Below are 26,530 nucleotides of genomic sequence, written 5' to 3'. Positions count from 1 at the left end.
AAGGTCTCTACAGCTCATTTTCTCAATATTTATTGCTTATTTGTTTATTATTGTTATTTTGGGTTGTTTTCTCTCATTTTGTATTTGCACAGTTTTTTGTCTTTGATTGTCAGTTTTGTTGGGTGCGGTCTTTCACTGATTCTATTGTGTTTCTTGTATTTACTGTGAATGCTTAATAAATCAAATCCTAGGGTTGTATATGGTGCCATATATGTACTTTGTTAAAAAAATTACTTTAACCTTATAAGTGGTTGGAGTATGAGTTTTAATAATATCCAGTTGTTTGAAAAATATACCAGTCCAGCACTACCACAGTCCTTGCAAGCTGGATGAGGAGTTTTACTGTATGCGACCTTCTAATAAAGATAAGAAATTGCACTTTCTACTGTTTTCTTCCCTCCCCTCCGAGTTTTCATCATTTAACTTGTTTATCTTTAACTTTTCCCAGTTTGGAGTGGACTAGTAACGTCATGGTTAGCACAAGGCTTTACGGGACCAGCGACCCAGGTTAAATTCCTGCCTGCAACGAGTTTGTACATTTTCCCCTGACTGTGTGCGTTTCCTCTGGCTGCTCCGGTTTCCTCACACAATATAAGCTTGGTAGGTTAATTGGTCATTATAAATTGCCCCATGATCAGGCTAGGATTAAATTGGGGGATTGCTGGGTGGCACAGCTCAAAGGGCTGGGAGAGCTTATTCCAAACACTATATTAATAAGTAAATAAGTCACTGACCTGAAACACTAATTTTAGTTCAAGCTTCATGGATGCTGCCTGACCACCTGAATATTTCTAACATTTTCTTGTTTCAGCAGAGAAATGGTGAGCTTGGATTCAATTACCTGGCATTTTAGATTGATCTCTGCTAACAGAGATGGGGGGAACGAACAGCCCACAGTCGATGGGACTTAGTACATTTTCTCATATCGAGTTTGCCAATATTTGGAGTAAGTGCAAAATCTGCAGACTATCCAGATAACTTCAGTGAGGAGTAATACTGACCAAAATTAATTTAGAATCATTAATAGGCTTTCAATATGATAAACTATTTTCTCATTTTAAACAATTGAGAAGAAAGTAATTGACACTGAGCAATATAATCAAAGGAGAGCTTGCATACCAGTTATCAAATGTCGGTGTCTTCAGGTACTGCCTAACTTCCTCTGTGACTTCCAAATTACTGCATTGAAAAAGAAGACAATAATCTTGTTGTGGTTCAATATTCACTCTGTTTCAAGCTTTTACAGCAGAGCAGTTTTAAGCTCATTCCTCCAGTATTATTGAGCCTGATTTCTATTCAAGGCTTCAGTCCTCTTTAAAGTTCTATCTACTCTGAAATCAGTCTAAACTCTTCCCCCTCTCACAGCCCTCCATTTTTCTACCATCCAGGTGCCTATATCCCACATTCTATTTCAGACCTCTAGTGTCTGCAGATTTTGATTTCAGAGAAGAAGGGTATTTGCATTAAAATCAGAGGTATCAAGCTGCTTGCTCTTTACATCCAAGCATTTCCTACAAGCCCATCATGTGTACAAGTAGTGTGTAACTGCATGCACAAGTAATGTGTAACAGCATGTACAGTTAGTGTATCTCCTCTTTGCCACTCCACTACTAGTCTGTGTGTGTCAGTCAAGGTGAAAAGAGACGTTTTGCTGTTGGTGTCTTATTACTATTGTTGTGTTCTTGCCGGTGCGGCTCTGCTGAACCCCACGGGCATGCTGTGTTGGCGCCGGAGTGTGTAGTAACTCTTGCGGGCTGCCCCCAGCACATCCTGAAGTTATGTTGGTTGTTGACACAAACAACACATTTCACTATACACTTTGATGTAATTGTGATATATAAATGAATCTGAACCTAAAGGCTTTGTTCCTCTCAAAAGAGATAAGACAAGCAAAATTTCTTACAATAAGAACATTTGCTTTGTTTCAAGTTTAGAGGTTTAGCCAACAGTATGCTTCTTCTGAAGCTTCTGCTGAGGAATTCCCCGAATGAGTGAAGGTATCTTGGTCCAGACAGCAGTCAACACATTAACGGTGCAAAAACATCTCCTGTGATCGGCAATGCAAAAATTGCATGTATCATTCAAAACCCGTCAATATCCATTTACTTTCTTATTGATACTAAAAGAAATGGAAATAATTTACTACTTCAACCAGCCGTTATCAGACTACACTTTGGTGCTTCAACCAAAAAGAATTTAAATGTTGGAGACGCAAACACGAGGAATTCTGCAGATGCTGGAAGTTCAAGCAACACACATCAAAGTTGCTGGTGAACACAGCAGGCCAGGCAGCATCTCTAGGAAGAGGTACGGTCGACGTTTCGGACCGAGACCCTTCGTCAGGACTAACTGAAGGAAGAGTGAGTAAGAAATTTGAAAGTGGGAGGGGGAGGGGGAGATCCAAAATGATAGGAGAAGACAGGAGGGGGAGGGATGGAGCCAAGAGCTGGACAGGTGATTGGCAAAAGGAATATGAGAGGATCATGGGACAGGAGGCCCAGGGAGAAGGAAAAGGGAGAGGGGGGGAAAAAGCCCAGAGGATGGGCAAGGGGTATAGTCAGAGGGACAGAGGGAGAAAAAGGAGAGAGAGAGAAAGAATGTGTGTTTATAAATAAATAATGGATGGGGTACGAGGGGGAGGTGGGGCATTAGCGGAAGTTAGAGAAGTCAACGTTCATGCCATCAGGTTGGAGGCTACCCAGGCGGAATATAAGGTGTTGTTCCTCCAACCTGAGTGTGGCTTCATCTTTACAGTAGAGGAGGCCGTGGATAGACATATCAGAATGGGAATGGGATGTGGAATTAAAATGTGTGGCCACTGGGAGATCCTGCTTTCTCTGGCGGACAGAGCGTAGATGTTCAGCAAAGCGGTCTCCCAGTCTGCGTCGGGTCTCACCAATATATAGAAGGCCACATCGGGAGCACCGGACTCAGTATATCACCCCAGCCGACTCACAGGTGAAGTGTCACCTCACCTGGAAGGACTGTTTGGGGCCCTGAATGGTGGTAAGGGAGGAAGTGTAAGGGCATGTGTAGCACTTGTTCTCCTTACAAGGATAAGTGCCAGGAGGGAGATCAGTGAGGAGGGATGGGGGGAACGAATGGACAAGGGAGCCGTGTAGGGAGCAATCCCTGCGGAAAGCGGGGGGGGGGAGGGAAAGATGTGGTTAGTGGTGGGATCCCGTTGGAGGTGGCGGAAGTTACGGGGAATAATATGTTGGACCCGGAGGCTGGTGGGGTGGTAGATGAGGACCAGGGGAACCCTATTCCTAGTGGGGTGGTGGGAGGATGGAGTGAGAGCAGATGTACATGAAATGGGGGAGATGCGTTTGAGAGCAGAGTTGATGGTGGAGGAAGGAAAGCCCCTTTCTTTAAAAAAGGAAGACATCTCCCTCATCCTGGAATGAAAAGCATCCTGAGAGCAGATGCAGCGGAGATGGAGGAATTGCGAGAAGGGGATGGCGTTTTTACAAGAGACAGGGTGAGAAGAGGAAGTCCAGGTAGCTGTGAGAGTCAGTAGGCTTACGGTGGACAGTAAATGTTACATAGTAACAGTAAGCATAGTAAATGTTGGAGATGGTGTTTTGTGGACTGGAATTCTCAACATACTCAGAAACCCCTGCCGAAGGGTTTCGGTGGTACTGTTTTCCATAGATGCATCCTGGCCTGCCGAGCTGCTCCAGCATTTTGTGTGTGTAGCTCAGATTTCCAGCATCTCCAGATTTTCTCTGGTTTCTGACCGAAATTATTTGCCATTCTGGACAATGCCCTCAACAAGTTCTATCCAATTCATCACTTCTGCTGATGGGTAACCAATCTTAAATGTTAACTCAGGACTCTATCCACATACATGTCACCTGGTCACCTGAGGGTTTCCTTCATTTATATCCAGTTCATCTGGTTGTCAAGGACCTGTCATTGCCAACAATAAGACCATAAGATATGGAAGTAGGCCATTCTGCCGTCGAGTCTGCTGTGCCATTCAATCATGGGACGATCCAATTCTTCCAGTCATCCCCACTCCCCTGCTTTCACCCTATACCCTTTGATGCCTTGGCTAATCAAGAGCCTATCTATCTCTGCCTTAAATACACCCAATGACTTGGCCTCCACAGCCGCTCGTGGCAACAAATTCCACAGATTTACCACCCTCTGAATAAAATAATTTCTCCACTTCTCTTTTCTAAATGGACATCCTGAAGTCATGTCCTCTTGTCCTAGAATCTCCCACCATAGGAAGTAACTTTGCCATATCTAATCTGTTCAGGCCTTTTAACATTCGGAATGTTTCTACGAGATCCCCCCTCATTCTCCTGAACTCCAGTGAATACAGCCCAAGAGCTGCCAGATGTTCCTCATACGGTAACCCTTTCATTCTTCGAATCATACTCGTGAATATTCTCTGAACCCTTTCCAATGTCAGTATATCCTTTCTAAAATAAGGAGCCCAAAACTGCACACAATACTCCAAGTGTGGTCTCATGAGTGCCTTATAGAGCCTCAACATCACATCCCTGCTCTTAAATTCTATACCTCCAGAAATGAATGCCAACATTGTATTCATCTTCTTCACAACTGACTCAACCTGGAGGTTAACCTTTAGGGTGTCTTGCACAGGGACTCTCAAGGCCCTTTGCATCTCTGTATTTTTAATTCTCTCCCTATCTAAGTAATAATCTGCCCGTTTATTTCTTCCACCAGGGTGCATTGACCATACCATTTCCAACATTGTATTTCATTTGCTACTTTTTTGCCCATTCCCCTAAACTATTTAAGTCTCTCTGCAAGCTCTCTGTCTCCTCAACACTACCCGCTCCTCCACCTATCTTTGTATCATGGGCAAATTTATCCACAAATCCATTAATACCATAGTCCAAATCATTGACATATGTAGTAAAAAGCAGCAGTCCCAACCCAATAAAAAACAACTAAACTAACTGGGCCCAGAACACACGCACTCTTACTACTCAACCACTTTGTGTTTTACCTGTGCACAAGGACAACAACGTGGCCCCAGTCACCCACACTGTTCCGATGCCAGGACAGAAAATTGCTATTTTTATATAGGATTGCCCTATCGGTTACAGATATTGACCACTTGGTAAATTGTTTATGTTTCAATTTCTTACTTGCAAGATCAATTGTCATTCACAATAGAGGTGTTGAAAGTCAATCGAAACTTCAACCTGACAACTTTTTGAAGTTAGTAAGATATTTTGAAGTTAGTAAAACAATTGTCCCTTAGTTGATGGGTGTTTTACATCCTTCCGTTATTCCTATCTCGTCTGTCTCTGCATCCCCTATACTGTAAATGGAAGCTACAGTACTGTGCAAAAGTCTTGGTGAATATATATAGCTAGGGTGCCTAAGACTTTTGCACAGACTGCAGTAATTTTATGTATTGCATTGTAGTACTGCTGCTGCAAAAGAACAAATTTCATGTCACGTGTAAAGTGATGATAAACCTGATTCTGATATGGGTCTCTATTATGGACTGAGAGTGGAAAAGGGGCAGGGAGAGGGGAATCATAGTTGGGAAAAGGGGAAGGGAAAGGGGAGGAAGTGGGAAGCACCAGAGAGACATTCTGTAATGATCAATAAACCAATTGTTTGGAATCAAATGACCTTGCCTGGTGTCTCAGGGCTTTGTGAGTTTGCACCCACACCATCGCCGCCCCCTGGCACTCCTTCTCTGCTACCTGTCCCATTCCTCTTCTGCAACACTCCACCCTCACCATTCCCAACATCCTTTGCTCCCACCAGATTTACAAACTCACTCTCCGCTCCATGTTGATAAATACAGTACTGTGCAAAAGTCTTAGGTATCCTAGCTATATACATGTACCTAAGACTTTTGTGCAGTACTGTACGTCCTACACACAGCCACCTGAGGTTATTATAGCCAGGGTGATAATGGGGACAAGCTCCCACTTGCTATTAAATGCTTTCAATGGCGTGCACCTCAAATATCCTCTGACAACCAAGTCTAGTTCCTGGCCTTTACATGTGACTTAGCGACTAAGCCAGGTAGAATCATTTCTACTGACAGGAGAAGGGGAAAAGCGGGCTCCTGACATCTTAAAACCAGCCACTTGAGACAGTTGGGGCTCATCAGCCATGGTTGACTGCTCATCTAGGAGAAGGAAAACTCTGATCTCAAACCTCCGCTGCCTTGCAGCTACACCCACTCATGGGGATGGCTTTGGGAGTGAATCTCGAGGGAAAACTCCGGAGCTGGTATCCCTAAGGCAGTCCTGTGTTGAGTTCAGCACTGAATGACTATCCCTACAACACTGCTGGTACCAAACTGTATTGGCCTCTGTCGTTCCTATGGGTTCATAAGACGCATGGAAGGGGAGAGCCTATAACAGCTCTCCTACTGAAAGGTCTCAACCCGAAACAGTGACTGTTTACTCTTTTTCTATAGATGCTGCCTGGCCTGCTGAGTTCCTCCAGCACTCTGTGTGTGTTGTTTGGATTTCCAGCATCTGCAGATTTCCTCTTGCTTGAGGTTGCTCTCCTTACCGTACTTCCCAGGCTTGCATATCTGGAGAGCCAGGATGCAACATTCATGGTCGACCCTGACTGGTGGAGGCCTCGCTGACACACTGCCACTGTCATTCTCACCTATCTGTCTGCAGTGGGCAAGTTGGCTCTGGTGGTTTCACTTCAAAGCTCTGCGTTAATCTACACACTGCCAAAGTCATCCTCGCCTGGATGTTGTCTTTAATCCTCGCCTTATCGCAATTTCCACAGGCCCTGGCAATGCACAAGCATTAGCTACAATTGTTTGCTGGACTAACAATTATACTAATTCATTGCTTGCAAAGAGTTCTGAAGAGTTCTGAGAGTCAACTAGACACTACATGTAAATTCACATGCCAATGGTGCCTTTTACCTTATCAACTGCTAATTGCATTTAATAGCTAACAATTTCTTCACTACTATTTCTACTTCACTTGCCAAGCTCATCATTCCACAACAGCAGAATAAAATTATATGCAGAAAAGCTAAATCAGCCAACACACACAAAATACTGGAGGAACTCAGCAGGTCAGACAGCATCTATAGAGAAGAATAAACAGTCGCTGCTACAGACCTGATGAAGGGTCTCAGCCTGTATCATCAATTCTTTGTTCCTCTCCATAGATGCTGCCTGACCTGCTGAGTTCCTCCACCATTCTGCGTGTGTTGCTTCTAATCTCCAGCATCTTCAAAACATCTTGTGTCTAAGCTAGACAAAACTTTCATCACCAAAACTTTTAGCAGAAACACACAATACCTCATCTGTAAGTACTTTTCCATGACTTGCTGACATTCTTCCTTGCTCTTCCTTAGTGAACGCTTGTGATAAAAAGGTGAAGGTTTGTTTGTCCACTCTGTCAAGTCTTTAAAGAGTCCAAGCCAGCTGAGATGTTCCACACTCTGTGGATGTTGAACAGTTTTAACAAGGATGAAACAATGCCCTAGATTTTCAGGACAGTGATGAACATGCCTGCTATTGACTCTCTCACACTTTTCAGACCTTTCATTGGGTTTTGCATTAGTGCTTGTAGTGATTGTGAATCAAGCATCTTCTCAAGAGATTTGTGATGTTTGGGAACAGAACAAGGGGCTACACATCATCCTAACCAGATTGAGGAATTGTGTAGATTTTGACAAAAGAAAGAGTTTTAAACAGAAAAAGCAATACAATCCCAGAGGCAGCCTGTACTGGTGTTGGATGCCTGTCTGTGAATGTGGGCAATCCCAGAGGCAGCTGAAGGCCTGTCAGTGTGGGTGTTTGGGCAATACAATTCCAGAGGTGTGTGTGCGGGGGGGAATGGGTGGAGGTGGTGGAGGAGAAGGGGTTTGTTTTTTTATTGTTGCTAGTTGTATGTTGACCTGCATGTTGTTGTTCTGTGGCACATTGTGGGCATGCTGTGATGGCAATGGAATATGTGGTGGCACTTGTGGGCTGCCCCCCTGCACATCTTCAGATTGTGTTGGTTGTTAATTGTCGAGGTGCCACGGTAGCGTAGTGGGTAATGCGACATTATTACAGCTCGAGGTGTCGTAGTTCAGAGTTCAATCCCAGCATCCTCTTTAAGGAGTCTCTGTCCGTCCTCCTCATGGAATGCGTGGGTTTTCTCCGGGCCCTCCGGTTTTCTCCCACAGTCCAAAGCCGTACCAGTTAGCAAGTTAATTGTTAATTGTCCTGTGATTAGGTTAGAGTTAATCGGGTGGTCGGAGGTTGCTAGGGCAGTGCAGGTTGAAGAGCCAAAAGAGCCTATTCACCGTATCTCTAAAATAAATATTAATGCAAATTATGCCTTTCAGTGTATATTTTGATGTATGTGTGATTAATAAATAAATAAATCTAATCTAAATAAATCTGAATGTGTATTAAAATATCATGTTTAGAAAGTGAAAAAGAGAGAAAGTGATATGTGTAATATTACTTGAAAATATTAACCCAATTCAAAGGATGACACAGGAGTTCAAAAAGTAAGTCTAACTTGGTGTTTACTTTAAGTCAGGTGCACGTTTCACATGATAGTGTGATGACATATGCAATTCATGAATAACCCAAAACAAATTATTTAAACGAACAAGAACGCTTAATCAACCAATGTATATACAAGATTACTCAAATATTATTGAAATAGTAAATACACAACAGTAGGACTTTTAGAAATAAAATTGAAATGTCTTACTTCAAGTTTCTCCCGAAAGGACTCCACACGATTTCTCATCTCATAAACGATGGATGGCATCGGCCCTGATTCAATTAGAAGCTTCTTCTCCAGCTCTTGTAGCCTGAGGGCAAAGAGTTTGTCTGCTTTTATAACTTGTTGCATGGACTACTTTCGTATCATTTCATTCGGATCAACTATCAGGTGAATGAAATTCGATCACTGACTCGGCAAATGAAAGAAGGCACACGGTTGGTCAGGCAGATCTCTTTCGGTAAGATAATCATAAGAGCTACAGAGACACAGTAAATGCAAGTTGTAGGCTGCCTTTTGCAATGGGAAACACACACAATGTGCTGGAGGAACTTAGCAGGTCAGACAGCATCTGTGCAGAGGAATAAATGGTCAATATTTCAGGCTAAAACCCTTTATCAGGACTGGAAATGAAGAGGGAAGATACCTGAATAAAATGATGGGTGTGTGGGATGGGGAAGGAGGGCAAGCTAGAATGTGATAGGTGAAGCCATGTGGGTGGGAAAGGTAAAGGGCGAGAGAAGAAGGAACTGATCGAAGAGGGGAGTGAACCAGGAAGAAGGAGAGGTGCTAGGCAGATGAGAAGAGGAGGTAACTATTTTTGAAATGGACTGTTTTTCTACCAAAATAGTTGATCTCAAATTTTCTACATTGTGCTCCTTTTCCCATGTTCCTCCCCATTCACTTAACCTATCCATATGTTCATTAAATCTTTCTGTATCCTTCTCACAGCTCAAGTTGCCACCCAGGTTTGCATCACACCGATTTTATTTTGTAAGTTTTGTTTTCATTGTGATGAAGGCTAACATGTCAATTTTTCACTGTATAAACTTTGCACTACTGAAGCATTTTGTTTCCATTTTCATGGGCAGCACAGTGGTTCAGCTGGAGGTGTTGCTGCCTCACAAGACCAGAGACCTGGGTTTAATCCTGGCCTCGGGTTCTCTCTGTGTGGAGTTTGCACATTCTCCCTGTGCCTTCAGGTGCTTCGATTTCCTCCCACTTTGCGGGGCTGAGTTGTTTAACTGGCTGATACAAGTAGGGTACGGGCTTGTAGAATCTGGTGAAGTTAATGACACTTGGGGAGAAGAACAATAAGAGTTAACGTAGGAATTAGGCACAGTCTCAGTGGATCCAAGGGCTTGTGTGGCAGAAGGATCAGCAAAAGGATTAGTGAACTAAGTAGCTAATTTGCATTTTTCTTTTTGAACTTTGTATCCCAGTAAACTTTGGTAACCCAGTGTTCTAAGCTTGGACTTGCAGGCAGTCTTTCATAATCAGGATGCAGCACTGAGTGCAAATGGCCGAAAAGGGGAACATGCACTCGTATGATTTAGTCACTTATCTCGTGCTATGGATGTACTTAGCTGCTCCTGTTACGTATGTATCTGCTTGTGTCACAGATCCACTTGCATGTCAGTATTTGCCTGTTCATCGGTACAAATATATGCCAAAATTACACTGTAACTCAGGGCCTTGCAGATTTCTACAAGCTCACCATGATTTCATGCTGAATAAAGGTATCACCACTTGAAGTCTGGTCTGCAGAGTCGCTTTTCTTCAACAGCTTGTTTCCATCCAAGTGATTGCATGACTCTATTTATCTCAGCAAAAATCTGTGGCACCTTAATTAAAGGTAAGTAAAGGATGGAGCACGATAAAAGAAACAATCATGATTGGAAAGAGAAGTTTGATCTACAGACCTTTTCTCCATGGCAGAGAGATCAAATCCCAATGCGGATGCCAACTCAGAACCTGTAAGCAGAAAGTAAGATACATTATGGGCCTGTTTTCAATACTCCAATATACTAGCATCAAAATCTCTTGCAGGGCAGGGCAGGAATCTTCCAGTCTCTTCACCCAACTCCTGCATTGGATCAGCAGAATATCTAGAGAAACAACATGAGTATCTATTTTATGCCTTCTATTGGGCATTTTTGCCAAAAAGTCTGTAAAAAAAGGACAAGAAAATCATACATATTTGTAATATGCCAAGCTGAATGTATTACCTATATCAATGTTTAGGATAAGGCTGTGATACAAACCTGGGAGTCAATGTGAGTAGTAAGAAGAATGCAGAAAGATTTGAAAAACATACAGTACTGGGCAGAAGTCTTGGACACATACCCTATATATAGTTAGGATGCCTGAGACTTTTCCACAGTACTGTATTTGTCAGTGGAGAGTGAGTTTGTAAACCTGGCAGGAGCAAAGGATGTTGGGAATGGCAAGTATGGAGTGACGCGGGAGGGGTGCAAGAAAGGTGGCAGAGGAGTTCCAGGGGCATGGGTGGCATGGGGGCAGACACACCCAGCACTGAGACACCAGGCAAGGTCATTTGATTCCAAACAATTGGTTTATTGCTCGTTATAGTGGGCCTCTCTGGTGCTTCCCACTCCCTCCCCTCTCCCTCCCCTCTCCCTTCCTCTTTTCCCAACCATGATTCCCCTCTCCCTTCCCACTTCCCACTCTCAGCCCACAATAGAGCCCCTTATCAGAATCAGGGTTATCATCACTCACATATGTCATGAAATTTGCTTTTTGCAGCAGCAGTACAGAGCAAGTCATAAAATTACTACTGTACAATACAGAACTGTTTGGCTACCTAGCTAGATTTATGTACTGAAAGACTTTTGCACAGTACTGTATGGAGAGATTAAGTGAATGGGCAGGGACATGATAGAGGGAGTACAATGTAGAAAATTTAAGCTCAACTACTTTGGTAGAAAAACAGCATGTTAACATTCTTTTTGATCCACAGCTGCTGGAAATCTGAAGTAAAAGCAGAAAGTGATGAAAAGTTTTCCTCTAAACTCTTTAATAGGAATTCAAGCAAAGGGTCTGGAATATGGAATGCTAGTAATGTTTCTCTCTCCATGGATGCTTGGTCACTGAAAACTGTGATTCTCCTGGCATCGGCACCATATGAAGGGTATTGCTAGGACCCATTCTGGGATCAGTAGATCGGGATGTCCATGTGCTGTGTGGTACAAGTGGTGACATTGTAGCATAACACTTTACAGTGCCAACAATTCCTGCCACTCTCTATGAGGAGTTTGTACGTTCTCCCCATGGTCTCCGGGTGCTCTGGTTTCATTTCACATTCTTTACTAGGATTAGAGCTAGTAAATTGTGGGCATGCAATGTTGGCATGGTAACACTATGTGGGCTGCTCCGAGTACATATTCAGACTGTGTTGGTCATTGACACGAACTACGCATTTCACTGTATGTTTCAATGTTTTAGTGTACCTACAATTAATAAATCTAATCTAATGTTTGTTGCCCTGGTGTGCAGCTGCAATGTTTCCATATACCCAAGAGTGAGATAACATGATAGGTTAATTAATAGACTAATTCTTCCATCATGGTGTCCAATTAAATTTAGAGTTGTCCTGATACCATGGATTAAACCAAATGTTTCACTTTTTTTCCAATGACCATGTTCTTGTCCAGCGTGGAGTCCCTGTACACTGCATCAGACTGGGACTGATTGAGAGGGGTACAGAGATGGGAAGTGTGGGAGCAGGACACGGGTAGGACATGGGGGCACGTTATGCAGTGGGGGGATGAGGGACAGTAGAGGGTATGGGAGGGGGTGACAGGCTATAAGGGGTGTGGGAGGGGGACAAGTACAGGACAGGATAATATACAGTTTTATTATTCCACAGTGTATACTGTATATTGTGCTGAATTATGCTATGGCCTGGTATGGAAACATGTATGCCCTTGTATGGAAAATACTGCACAAGGTCATGGACACGGCCCAGTCCACCACGGGTAAAGCCCTCCCCACCACTGAACATTTCTACATGGAACGCTGTCACAGGAAAGCAGCATCCATCATCAAGGACCCCCACCACCCAGGACATGCTCTCTTCTCACTCCTGCCATTAGGAAGAAGGTATAGGAACCTCAGGACTCACACCAACAGGTTCAGGAACAGTTATTACCTCTCAACCATCAGACTCTTGAATCAGAGGAGACAAATCCTCTGTTTGAAGCCCATCATCGAAATATTCCCACAACCCATGGACTCCCTTTCAAAATACTTCATCTCATGTTCTCAATTTATTGCTTATTTATTTATTATTATTTTTAATTTTTTTCTCAGCTCAAGCTGGTAAAACCTGAAGTACAAGGATAGTCAAACATGCTCATTTCTCAATTGCTAGGAACTTTCTGGCTATTCTAGTGGCGTTCAGTATTATGGCTATCTGAAGATTTACATTAAGTATATAATGCTGTGTAGGCCTAATGGTTTAAAGCTACTGTGTGATGACTTTGGGATGGTACCAGTTGTAGATGTTACTATTGATACAATGTGTACCTTGTTCATATTCCATAGTCTTTCAGTTTCCTTGTTTAATTCAGCATATTTCTGGTGTTTTTCACTTATTGATTTCTGTATGTTCTGTGTATTTGTTATGGCTACATCTATTAAATAAGTTGTTCTTGCTTGTTTATTCTGTAATATTATATCCAGATGGATATTACAGATTGTCCTATCTGTAATAATAGATTATTATTATTACTGCTTCTCATTTTGTATTTGCACGGTTTGTTGTCTTTTGCACATTGGTTGTTTGTTTGTCCTGTTGGGAGCATCCTTTTATTGATTCAAAAATTCAAAGATTCAAAGCACATTTATTGTCAAAGGATGTATAAATTATAAACCTTGAGATTTGTCTGCTTACAGGCATCCACATATTTCTATTGAGTTTCTTGTATTTACGGTGAATGACCACAAGGAAATAATTCTCAGTGCTGTGTATGGTGATGTATTTGTACTTTGATAATAAATTTACTTTGAACTTTGAATTGTTCTCTATTGCCAATAATAAGATGAATAAGTACCATGAACCGCTCTGTCGTATCATACTGAATAGTGCTGTACTCTCCAGGTTGTTCTGAAATGAATTACTGAATGTCCCATACAGTACCGTACTGTCCTGCTCTGCATAAGCTAGACTGTCATGTGATGCAGTATTACAGTGTAATGATTCTTACCCAAGGAATCAGTCTTAAAGTCAGCAGCAACAACTTCCAGTTTGTATTGGGTTTGTCGAGTATTAGATTCTAGCTTTGGTGAAATGTTTATAATGCTGCCTTTTACGTTGTACAATTTCAGGATATCATGGGGACCAGCCTCGGCAGCAGCTCGGAATATATCTGAAATAAATGAAACACAAGTCATGTAAATGCAAATTCCAGAATACTACAGATGTCATAATTCTAAAATAAAAATAGAAAATGTCATAAATATTCAGCAGGTCAGGCCGATTCAGTGGGATGAGATTAGAGCTAATCTTTCCAGTGCAGGCTGTGGTCTGCAACTAATGGGCTTCTGTGAACTTACCTTCATGAACTTCAGTTCTGAGTGCTATTTGCTTACTTCTATTGTTTGCGTGATTTGTATTTTTTTTCTCTGCACATTGGATGATCAACAGCCTTCTTTTGTTTTAATGGGTTTTATTTTGTGGCTAAATGTAAGGAGGTGAGTCCCAAAGTTGTATAAAGTATACGTACTTTAATAATGAGTATACTTCGAACTTTGAAAAACAAACCTTGACTTCCTTCCTACTATAATGAACAAAGCCCTTGAACACTTCTGATCTATCTCTGGGTCTTTGTTCCCACCAGGCATCTACATTAGGGCTAATTAATTGCAGCAAATTAGCTACAAACGACCACCGCTGTATTTGGGATGTGAGAGGAAAGCCAATCTGTTACAGGGGGAGAAAATATGCAAACTCCGTGTGGACAAATGCCAGAGGTCAGGATCAAATGGGGGTTACTGAAACTGTGAGGCAGCTACATCACCCACAGTGTTTTTATGTTCAAGGGGATTAGAATTTCAGAATCAGAATTAGGTTCAATATCACCAGCAAATGTCATGAGATTTGTTGTTATGCAGCGGTAATACTTTGCAACATATAAGAATAAAAACTGTTAAGTACAGTAAGTATATAGGTATATTTAAAAAGTTAAGTTAAAAAAGTAGTGCAAAAAGAGGAAAAAATAGTTGTGAGGTAGTGTGCATAGGTTCAATGTCCATTCAGAAATCTGATGGTAGAGGGGAAGAAGCTGTTCCTGAATTGCTGAGTGTGTGACTTCAGGCTTCTGTATCTCCTCCTTGATGGTAGCAATGACAAGAGGGCTTGTCCTGGTGATGGGGGTCCTTAATGATGGATGCCACCTTTTTAAGGCATCGCTCCTTGAAGATGTCCTTGACACTGGGGAGGCTACTGCCCATGATGGGGCTGATTGAGTTTACAGTTCTCTGCAGCTTATAAAAGCAAGGATGTAATCCTAAGGTATTGGTCAGACTGCACTTGGAGTATTGTGAGACGTTTTGGGCCAGGAGGCACAGCCTCAGGATATAAGGACTATTCTTTAGAACAAACATAAGGAGGAATCCCTTTAGCCAGAGGGTGGTGAGTTCATTTCCACAACCAGCTGTGGAGGCCAAGTGATTGGGTATACTTAAATCAGATATTGATGGTTTCTTGATTAATCAGGAGATCAAAGGTTACAGGGAGAAGGCAAGAAAATAGTTTTGAGGGAGATAATAGATCAGCCATGACTGAGTGGCAGACCAGACTTGATGGGCCGAGTGGTCTGATTCTGCCCCTATGTCTTATGGTCATATTGCATATTTTGTTAGTTTATATTTCAATAGGCCAACATGGGAAGGCTATGTATCAGGGGCCCTTACATTGAATTATTAAGCCAAAGTCAGATCTGGCTGTTCAGGGGAAGAGAAAGATCCTGTACCAAAGTGCAAGAAGGATAAAGAGCTCTCATGGTGTTTCCGCTATTATTCTTCCCTCCATTAATCAAATGAAAGAATGCTCACATGCTAAAAATCTATCCTTAGTTGCTCTAAAAGGTGGAATTTCCCAGTGGCCATTTTAATTCCACTTCCCACTCCCATTCCAGCATGTCGGTCCACGCCCCCTCTGCTGCCACGGTGAAGCCACACTCGAGTTGGAGCAGCAACACCTCATTTCATTTGGGAATGAGCAGCAATTCCATTTGGGTAGCCACAAATCTGATGGCATGAACATCAACTTCTCTAACTTCCAGAAGGAGGACTCTCAACTCATGCTCTCGCTAATTTTGTTTGCACAGTTTGGCTTCTTCTGCACATTGGTTGTTTGTCAGTCTTCTGCATAGTTTTTTTTTAATAACACCATTGTATTTCTTTATCTTCCTGTAAATGCCTGCAAGAAAATGAATCCCAAGGTACTACATGGTGACGCATGGTTTATGTACTTTGATAATAAATTTATTTTGACTTTGACTTGGTTCTTGGCCCAAACATGTTGCACTGATTCATCAATAATCTTCCTTCCATCAGAAAACCAGGAATGATACTGCCCTTACTCACAGAACGTTCAACTCAAGAAAAAGCAGATATTAAATTTCTATCACTATCATCACAGACATCTTACAGAAGGATCTTATTGTTCAATGGACTCACTAAAGAGTTAATACAATATTCACAGTTAAATTTCCCTGACCTCAAGCAGGAATGGTGCTTTTAGAACATTTTCCTCATTATCATTCAGCGTTAACTACATATTCCATGTCTCAGAATCAGGAACAAGTCAGGTTCATCTGCTTTGCTGTAATAAGCAATAAGTGGCTACTTATCTTGGAAATCATAATAGCCCCTTCCAAATGGTTCAGCAAGGTTTCATTCATGGCAATTTCTGTGTCAATCAGAAACTCTGATACAAAAGATATCCACTTCTGCTATTGGATCTGATTCTTGCCTTGTCATTAACCGTACTCTGAATCCTGGCATGCGAATCTCACTGCTAATGTGAATATTTTAATTAGTGGCTGCTGACCTACTAAGGAAATCAAGCAAAATGATCATCTCAGCGGAGCTGATTGTATAGGCCAGTGCCTCCAATACAAAAACATCTTCTTCGGAGGGCTGAATATACATGGACAGCAGATAATAAGCAAAAATGAAATAAACTATCCACTTGCAGCTCTGTGCAAAAGTCTAGGGTGCCCAACACTTTTGCACTCTACTGTATTTGTTAACGTGGAGTGGGGAGCGAGTTTGTAAATCCGGTGGGAGCAAAGGATGTTGGGAATGGCGAGGGTGGAATGCCGTGGGAGGAGTGTGGAACAAGTAGCGGAGAAGGAATGCCAGGGATGTGGGATGACGCAGGTGCAGACGCACACAGTCCTGAGACACCAGGCAAGTGCATTTGATTCTAAACAATTGGATTATTGATACTCTGTCTCTCTGGTACTCCCCACTCCCTTCCCCTTTCCCCAACCATGATTCCCCTCACCCTGCCCCCTTCACACTCTGAATCCAAAAAAAAGACCCAGATCAAAATCAGGTTTATCACTCATATATGTCATAAAATTTGTTTCTTGTGACTGTGTAAAACCCTTAGGCACCCTAGCTATAAATATGTGCAAAAGACTTCTGCACAGTACTGTATGTTTAATGTAATCAAAGATTCAAAGTACACTTATTATCAAAGTATGAATGCTGTATACAACCCAGAGATTTGTCTTCCCACAGTCACAGAACAAAGAAGCACCATGGAACCCGTTTAAAGAAAACCATTAAACCCTCAATATGCAAAAAAAACACAATTCATACAAATGGCAAAAAAAAACAAGCAAAAAATACAGAATTCAAAACACGAAATCACAAAGACATTGAAAGAATCCAGGCATATTAAGTTCAGGCATATGTATTAAATAATTTTGGAAAAGAAATTGATAACCAGTATTAAACCCCTGCACATGTGTTGCCTACCAGCTATACACTACTCTCCACTTTCAATGCAATGAAAATTGTGTACAGACCTCAAAAAATCAGCACTCAAATTTCATATTTATGATTAGTGCTGACATTCAAAGACTATTTCATTTATATTTGGTTTATTGTAATTATACTTCTGTTACAATAACAAACGTATATGATGCTGCTGTGATGAAGATTTTCACTGGACCTGTGTACACCTGTATGTAAATAAACACGACTTTGACTTTTGTTCCAACTCCTAACACAATAACTATTGCTCCCCGTAATGACCAGGAAGTGTTTGTGTTGAATCTACGTGCTCTCCACACTGTCCTGTAGATGAATAAATTACTGCTCAAATCAAATGTTCTCTGTTTCCCAAATAATAGTCACTTAATTGTCACTAACAAAGGAAAACAATATACAAAAAAGACTATTTATATCATTGTTCCTTGGCCAAACTATCAGACCAACTCCGATTCCAGCTCATTTTAAGATTACATAAGATTAAAGAGACACCAAATGTGTAATGAATGTTGCCCGGTATATAACTAAATTCTTCCAATGGCTAACATTTCCAGTCTACTATGGATTTTACAATTTATTCACAGGATGTAAACATTGACAGTAAGGTCCAGTTCTGGTTTCCCATTGACATGGGGTGCTGAGCTGCTATTTTGAATCATTGCAGCTGTTACGATGAAGGGATTGCTGCACTTAGATAGGGAATTCTATGAACTTTTCCAGTGATAATGAAGAATCAGGGACACATGCCCAAGACAAAAAGGTGTGCAGCTGGGAAAGAATGTCCAGTTGATGGTGTTCCCACCCAGCATCTGGCCTTTGTTTTTCAAAGTGATGCCTGTTGTAGGTTTAGAAGCTGCAGCCACAATGCATCAGAAGTAAAGTGAATGAATGACAAGCCAAGCAAGAACAAGGAGCTAATTATTGACTTCAGGAGAATAAAATCAAAGGTCCATGGGCCAGCTGTCATTGGAGGATCAAAAGTAGAGAGGCTCAGCTCTTTAAATTCCTCAGTGTTATTTTGGAGGACCTGTCCTGGGCCCAGCAGGTAAGTGTAATTATGAAGAAAACACGGCAGTGCCTCCACTTCCTTTGGAGTTTGTGAAGATTCGGCATGACATCTAATACTTTTACAAACTTCTACAGATGTGTAGTGTTGAGTATATTGACTGGCTGCATCACAGACATGAACAAGTCTGCAGATGCTAGAAATCCAAAGCAACACATACAAAGCACATTCTGCCTGCTGAGTTCCTCCAGAGTTTTGTGTATGTGCTTTGGCTGCATCACAGCCTGGTATAGAAACACCACTTCTCTTCAACAGAAAATCCTACAAAACATAGTAGATATGGTTTTAGGTAAAGCCCCCCCCCCAACCACTGGGCACATCTATCTGAAACACCGTTGCAGCAAAGCAGCATCCTTCATCAGCGACCTCCACCATCCAGGACGTGCTCTCTTCTCCCTGCTGTCATTAGAAAACTACAGGAGCTTCAGAACTCACACCACCAGATTCAGGAAGATATTACCCCTCAGCCATCAGGCTCTTGAACCAAAGGGGATAATTTCACACAACTTCACTTGCCCCATCTTTGATATGTTCCCACAACCAATGGACTCACTTTCAAGGACTCTTCATCTCATGGTCTTGATATTTATTGCTTATTTATTTATTGTTATTATTTCTTTCTTTTTGTATTCACACAGCTTGTGTCTTCTTACTCTAGTTGAATGCCCAAGTTGGGTGGTCCTTCATTGATTCTGCTATAGATATTATTTTATAGATTTATTTGAGTATGCCCACAAGAAAATGAATCTCAGGGTTGCATATGGTGGCATATATGTACGTTGATAATAAATTTACTTCGAACTTTGAAGTGGCTTACTTAAGTGTCATTGGAGCAGAAATATAATTATAGACTGTTCCATTCTGAATTTATGGCTTGTAGGTGATGGAACCACTCTGGGGAGTCTTGAGGTGAGTTACTTTCCACAGAAAACTGACCATATTTATTTGATTGGACCAATACCCCACGTACAGTACATTTATGGTGATGGCATTGTTGTTGACTATAGATACTAGGATGAATTCTTACATTTAGTAGGTAGGAATACGAATTTGAATACAGTCATATAAGATGTTTATATTGAATGAGAGAGTCGGCTGGGAGAGTCGTTCAGCTCGGGCAACTTTCCTGCCTCTTGTAAAGGCAGGGCAGTGCTTCCAGATAATACCATTTTTGCTACGTTCTCCATTTCTTACTCATGACCTCATGAAGTGGGAGTGGGTAAGAGGGGAGTTTCTTTGAGAGCTCTGTCAATCTAAAGTAGTAATGGAATTTGTCTGATGAAACTTAATGGAGAGGAGAATATATTGGGAGGTACTGTGCTACTGTGGAACACAATTATGAGGCTGAAACCAGTGCACTAAGTATTTTGTGACCCTCTTATTTTGAAATGGACTTTCCTACAGTCATGAGTATAAAGTGAGTAAAGCAGGAGTCTAAGCACACAGCTTTGTGGCGCACCTGTGCTGGAGATTATGGAGGAGATATTGTTGCCAATCTGAATTGACTGTGGTTTCCAAGTGAGGAAATCCAGGATCCAATTGCACAAGGTGGTATTGAAGCCAGGTAGTTGAAGCTTATTGATTAGTTTTGAGGGGATGATAGTTTTGTAAAGCCAAGCTGAGGTCAATAAAGAGCATCCTGATATATGCATCTTTGCTCTTCAGATGCTCCAGGCTGAGTAAAGAGCCAATGAAATGACATCTGCTGTGGGCCTGTTGTGACAGTAGGCAAATTGGAGCAGATCCAATTCACTTCTTATCCGTTTCATCACCAACCTCGCAAGACATTTGATCAGAGTGAATGCAGTGGCGTATCTAAGGTATGGCAGGTATGGCACATGCCCTGGGCGCCGCTTGAAGTGGGGGGCTCCACTGAGCAGTTTCTATTAAAGTCAGACAAGCCATCCTTGGATAGTGAAAAAAGAATTTTCTTCAGATGTATGATCTGTCTTTGATTATCATGGGTGAGAAGCACTAGGATGGCCTTATTTCAGAGCATTGTGTAAGAAGACCATGAAATGTTTCCTCACGAAGGAGAGTGGAGCTGAAGGACAGAAGAGACAAAAATTGGAGGCGGAGGAAGCCAAGAAGTCAAGCAAGTTCTTCATGCCCTTCTTTGAAAAGCCCGAAACAAGTAGTTTGACATGTTCCATGGAGTCGCCTGCACCTGCTATAAGTTTGTTAGAACCCGAAGGTGGATCAAGTACAAATGCATCACAAGCTGAGGAGGAAGTCAAGTCAGATAAATCCGAGTATGACGACATTAAGAGTGAGGCTGCCACAGAGAACGTGGACATGGCAGGAGGTGTCGACGATGGTGGTGGTGGTGATGTTGAGTTTATTGACGAGATTTTACCTGACGACACTGAACCTAGTGAACTGGATTGTGTCAAAGGGCCTCGAACTGTCATACCAGAAGTGATTGAACAGCATGACATTGGACCTCTGAAGTTCGACAAGGATACTAGAGAAGCAATTCTGCCTGTCGTGTTGAGAACAGAAATAATAAAGCTGGGTTCGCAGTATTTCGAGAACAGTCAGGGGCCTTTCCTACCAACAAATAACCGCTCAATGAACAAAACTTGGTTCAAGAGAAAATTGGGAAATGGTCATGGTAAGGGACCATTTTGAAGGACAGCAGCTATATGAAGAAATTTTGGATTGCAGAATGTTGCTATCAAGGCGGGTCAACATGAAAATATCAAGACCTGAAGAGCTTCTTGAATTTATTGTTCAGTACGGAGATGAGAGCGTCTTCCCCAATCTTCGCATTGATACTCAGATAATGCTACCCATCGCAGTTTCCATCGCCAGCTGTGAGAGATCATTCAGCAAGTTAAAATTAATACTTTCAGATTTGAGAGCCTCCATGGGTCAAGGCAGACTCTGTGATCTTGCTCTGCTGAGTGTAGAAAGAAAGGAAACTGAAAAAACTGACTTTGATCACATCATAGACCAATTTGCATCAGTGAAAGCAAGGGAGGAGCAGTTATAATTTTCGTGTCGTGCCATAATTTGTTAATTAAAAGATTAATGAGCTTGACTTGTATTTTTGAGCTGATATTATGGTAAAGTTATCTAAAAGATGGGTATTAGATGTTTGGACAGGGGTGCAATTTCAGTGCTTGCCACAGGCGCTATTTTCCGTAGATACGACCCTGAGTGAATGCAAGTGCTACTAGATGATAGTCATTGAGACACCAGTATAATTGAAGCCTGCTTGAAGCAGGTGGGTACCTCAGACTGCCGAAGCAAGAGTTTAAAGGTATCACTGAACACTGCAGCCAGTTGATTGGCACGGTAGCGTAGTGGTTAGTGCGACACTATTACGGCTCAGGGAGTCGCAGTTCAGAATTCAATCCTGGCATCCTCTGTAAGGAGTCTCTGTACATCCTCCCCATGGAATGCGTGGGTTTTCTGTGGGTCCACCTCCCACAGTCCAGAGGTGTATCAGGCAGGTTAATTGTTCATTGTAAATAGTCCCGTGATTGGGTTAGGGTTAAGTCTGGGTTGTCGGGGTTTGCTGGGCAGCATGATTCGAAGAGCCCGAAGGACCTATTCCATGCTGTAACTCTAGCTAAATAAATAAAGTTCCCCATCTGAGTTGGACGCTTTCCATGGTTTCACCCTCCAGAAGGATGCTCTCACGTCAGCTTCAGAAACTGAAATCATCAGGGTCGGTGGGAGTTCATGAATGTTCCTCCATGTCTTGACAATCAAAGTGAGCATTGAGCTCATTTAGAAGCGAAGCCCTGCTGTTGCCTGTGTCACTCACATTTACCTTAATGACAAGCTTTGAGAGTTTGGTCAGGGCTGGACTTAACTCCTGCCTGAGCAAGGATCTGAGCCCACTCCATTTTGCCTACAGACACAACTTAGTTATTTTGTAATTTATAGAAACGCCTTTGCACTGTACTGCTGCCAATAAATCTCACATCATATAAGACAGTGATGATAAACCTAATTTTGGTCTAGTCTACAAGGCCACCTATTTTAGTAACACCTGCAAACTTACTAACAATGCCTTGTACATTCTCATCCAAGTCATTTCCATAAATAATGAACAACAAAGATCCCTATAATACACCACTAGACACAGGCTTCCAGTCGAAAACAACCTTCACCTTCTGCATCCTACCATCAAGCCAATTAAGAACCAGTTAGCTGGTTCCTTTGCAATCTAAGTTTTCCGTCTAGCCAACCATGTGGGACCTAGTGAAAAGTATTTTATATTTGGAGATGCAACGCAGCACCCACTTGCCTCCTCTCCCAATTACACCCGTGTGACCAATTAACCTCCTAATCCATATGTCTTTTGAATGTGAGGGGGAAGTGGAGCACTCAAAGGAAACCCATGGAGTTACAGGGAGAACGTATAGACTCCCGACAGGCAGTGGCGGGAATTGAACCCAGGTGGTGTGGTGCTGTAATAGTGTTACACTAGCCGCTATGCTACTGTGCTTCCTGCCTTCGCGATGTAGCAGAATCTTCAGAATTAAAAATGCCATTCAATGTCAGTTTCACAATTTGGTATAGAGCAGTGGAAAAGTCTGGATAAAAGGATATTTGAAAGAAGAGATATTTATGTCACTGTGAAAAACTCAGGGAACCAGAATCTTGTGCATTATTTCTAATATGTTGGTCAATCTGTTCATGTCAAATCCCCATCTGTAATATTTTAACAAAGCTAGCATGAATTTGATGAAATATTAACTATTTCATGAAATTGAAATTCAGCCCAAATTTATTTTAAATAAAGATCTCATAATGGAAAGCATCCTGGTTTGAACAAAAGCAGTGCTTAATTAAAAGACGCATTTATAAATGAAATTTTCTCAAAAAAAAACTTTTATAAGTGATTCCAACCCACTCAATTTTATACTACTAAAGAATGAAAATTGCTGTCACCAATTCTGAGAACTGAACAGAAGTGTGCTGTAATTTTCCTGCTTAGTGGGAAAAGAAATATATCTCCATGATTGTTAAAACCAGCAATTTCAGTTCTAATTGCCAGCAGCAGATGCTTTTGTGAAGCCGTCTGAGGTTTGGGCAGATGATATTTCCCATCAAAGGAACTTAAGAATGGTGGTTTTAATCTTATACAGTGAAAGTATAAACATAGAATAATACATTCTGACCTTGGGATAAAGAGGGGAACATTTCCACAGAGACTGTAACTATAGGGGGTCTGCTTGATTCAATGTGCGAGCAGCGTTTTTATCAAACATCCATTCATGTTCTAGCAGCTGGAAACAAGCAGCTTGGAGGAAATTTGTCCTCTTGTTTTCAAAGATAAGACAACCAGTGTCTTTGTACTTGAGCCTGAGAGTACGAGAAAATAACAGTTGGAAAAGAGGCCAATTATCAGCATGCACTTCGACAATTCTTTTTCAGATTTCTAGATTGGTTTTAATTAACCCAGTGGGTGTTTTGGTTATTATTGAACCTCTATTTTGTTAAAAGTAAAGAAAATAAGACTGACTAGCACCTACTGCTTTCCAAAGTAAATTCATTTGGAAGAACTGTCACTATTTTTGGAAAACATGAAAATCCACTAACACTGTTCCAGGACTACAAAGATTCTTCCAGTTTCTTTGTTCTGTTGTAAGTTATTTTCTCAGCTCAAATAAGATTCACTTCAATGACTTCTTTCAAACTGGAATTGAAACACTGTCTACCATATCAGTTTCTTCCTTTAGTCCACCAGACCAAACTTCTAATATCCCCTGGCCCCAGTTCCTGTTCCAATCTAGTTTCTCTTGCATCACCTGTCTCAGCTTTTATGAACCATTCTTGTTCAGAAATCCTTTCTCCTATTCTCTCAACCTTAATTCACCAAACACACCAGGTCATTATGCTGACTGATAGCATTTATATTGCTGCATCTTGATTCCACTCTCAATTCCAGGTCTTACCCTGATTTAATTACTCTAACATTGGTGACCTTCTTAAGACACCAGAATTCTCTCAAACAACTCCTCTATCTCTCTTTCTCCTCTCCTTAGTTTGTACTTGGGATCATCTCTTTAACCTGGCCTTTGGTGATCTATCCTGACATTTGCTCAGTTTTGTTTTATTCTGTTGAAATTGAACATGCAGCGGTACCCACAGAGCAGACACTTGAACCCACAACGTTAAGTTGACTTTTTAACCTTCTCTAAGATCAGCCTCGCCCTTACCTACCACAGAGCCTTCCAGTTTTCTTTCATGTGCCTATTGAAGAGTCTCTTAAATGTCTAATGCACCTGCCTCTCCCACCACCTTGCAGAGCATTCCATTCACTCTCCACTCTCTGTGTAATAAACCCACCTCTGACATCTCCAACCATGTTGAAATTATGCCCTCTCAGATTAGTCATTGCCACTCTGGAAAGAAGTTGCTGACTGTTCACTTTCTCTATGCCTCTTATCATCTTATACACATCTACCAAGTCACCTCTCATCCTCCAATGCATAGTCTGCTCAAACTTTTCTCACCAGACATGCTTTTTAATCCAGACAGCATCCTGGTAAACCTCCACTGTACCCTCTCTCAAGCTTCCATGTCCTTCCTATAATGAACTGAACACAATATTCCAACGGTGGCCTAACCAGGGCTTTGTAGAGCTACAATTGTACCTTGCAGCTCTTGAATTCAAACCCCAACAAATGAAAGCCAACACACCATTTGCATTCTTAACCACCTTATCAACATGCGTGGCAACTTTGAGTGATCTGTGAACGTGGACCCCAAGATCTATCTGTTCCTGGACGCTGCTAAGAATTCTGCAATTAACCTTGTACTCTCCCTTCAAGTTTGACCTTCAAAAGTGGATCACTTCACACTTTTCTGGATTGAACTTCATCAGCCATTTCTCAGCCCAGCTCTGCATCCTATCAGTGTCCAGTAGTAACCTACGATAGCCTTCTACACTATCCATGACACCACCAACCTTTGTGCCATCTGCAGACTTACTAACCCACTCTTCCACTTCCTCATCCAAGTCGTTTGTTAAAAATCGCAAAGAGCAGGAGTCCCAAAACAGAACACTGTGGAATACCACAGGTCAGCAACCTCCAGGCAGAATACATTCCATCTACAACCACCCTCTGCCTTCTGTGGGCAAGCCTATTCTGAATCCACGGAGCCAAGTTTCCCAACATCCTTTGCCTCCTGACTTTCTGAATGAAATATTCATAAATGCCAGAGACCAGACTGACTATTTAAACAACCTGATAACAATTCTGTTTCTTTTATTTTTGCGGTATCCTGAAGGATTCAGCGAATGGGTTCTCAAGAATGCAGGTGTGGCTGTGGTGGCCATTGCTGGAGTGGGCTTGGGGTTGGATTGAAACTTTGGGTTGGATTGAAGTGGCAGGGCCTGGACCAAGAGTGGAAAATGAACCAACATACGGCTGATTTAAGCAACTACCCAGATTACAAAGATCAAGGTGTCAAGGCCAAGGACAAAGGATGAACTGATGTTCAGCTCACTACTTGGAGAGGCTTTACTTGCCTCGGCGTACAGCTAGCTCTGTGGCTGTAGCCTGCAGCCATCGGACTCCTCGACCAGTTGTGGCAATGAATTGTCTCTGTGACTGTGGACTCACTTTCAAGGACTCTGCAGTTCATGTTCTCTGTGTTATATGTTTATTTCTTTTTTAATTGTTTCCTTGGTTTGTTCTTTTTTTTTTGCACACTGAGTGTTTGACAGTCATGAGCTTAGAAAAATAGAGGGCTATTTGGGAATTCCCAGTAGGGAAATTCTAGGCAGTTTCTAGAGTGAGTTGCACAGTCGGCATAACATTGTGGGCCGAAGGGCCTGAAATGTGCTGTAGATTTCTATGCTTCTATGTTTGTCGTGTTTTTTTTAAAGTGGGTTCTGTTGTGTTTCTTTGTTTTGTGGCTACCTGCAAGAAGATGAATCTCAAGGTTGTACATGGCATGTATTATCATCATTATGTGC

General features: G+C 41.8%; 1 protein-coding gene across 1 annotated transcript in view; it reads right to left on the bottom strand.

Annotated features, from left to right (window-relative positions):
- si:dkey-219c10.4 (high affinity cGMP-specific 3',5'-cyclic phosphodiesterase 9A) overlaps positions 1-26,530 on the bottom strand; it is a 106,003-nt gene that overhangs the window by 64,002 nt on the left and 15,471 nt on the right. Inside the window, exons 2-6 of the mRNA XM_063048560.1 lie at positions 13,718-13,879; positions 10,412-10,463; positions 8,697-8,799; positions 7,283-7,425; positions 1,120-1,179 (exon numbers count right to left, since the gene is read on the bottom strand). Of these exons, the coding sequence (XP_062904630.1) occupies positions 1,120-1,179; positions 7,283-7,425; positions 8,697-8,799; positions 10,412-10,463; positions 13,718-13,879 (520 nt within the window). The remainder of the gene's footprint in view (positions 1-1,119; positions 1,180-7,282; positions 7,426-8,696; positions 8,800-10,411; positions 10,464-13,717; positions 13,880-26,530) is intronic.

This window comes from Mobula hypostoma, chromosome 5, assembly GCF_963921235.1.
Source record: "Mobula hypostoma chromosome 5, sMobHyp1.1, whole genome shotgun sequence".
NCBI lineage: Eukaryota > Metazoa > Chordata > Chondrichthyes > Myliobatiformes > Myliobatidae > Mobula > Mobula hypostoma.
This window is presented reverse-complemented; position numbering and strand designations above follow the sequence as displayed.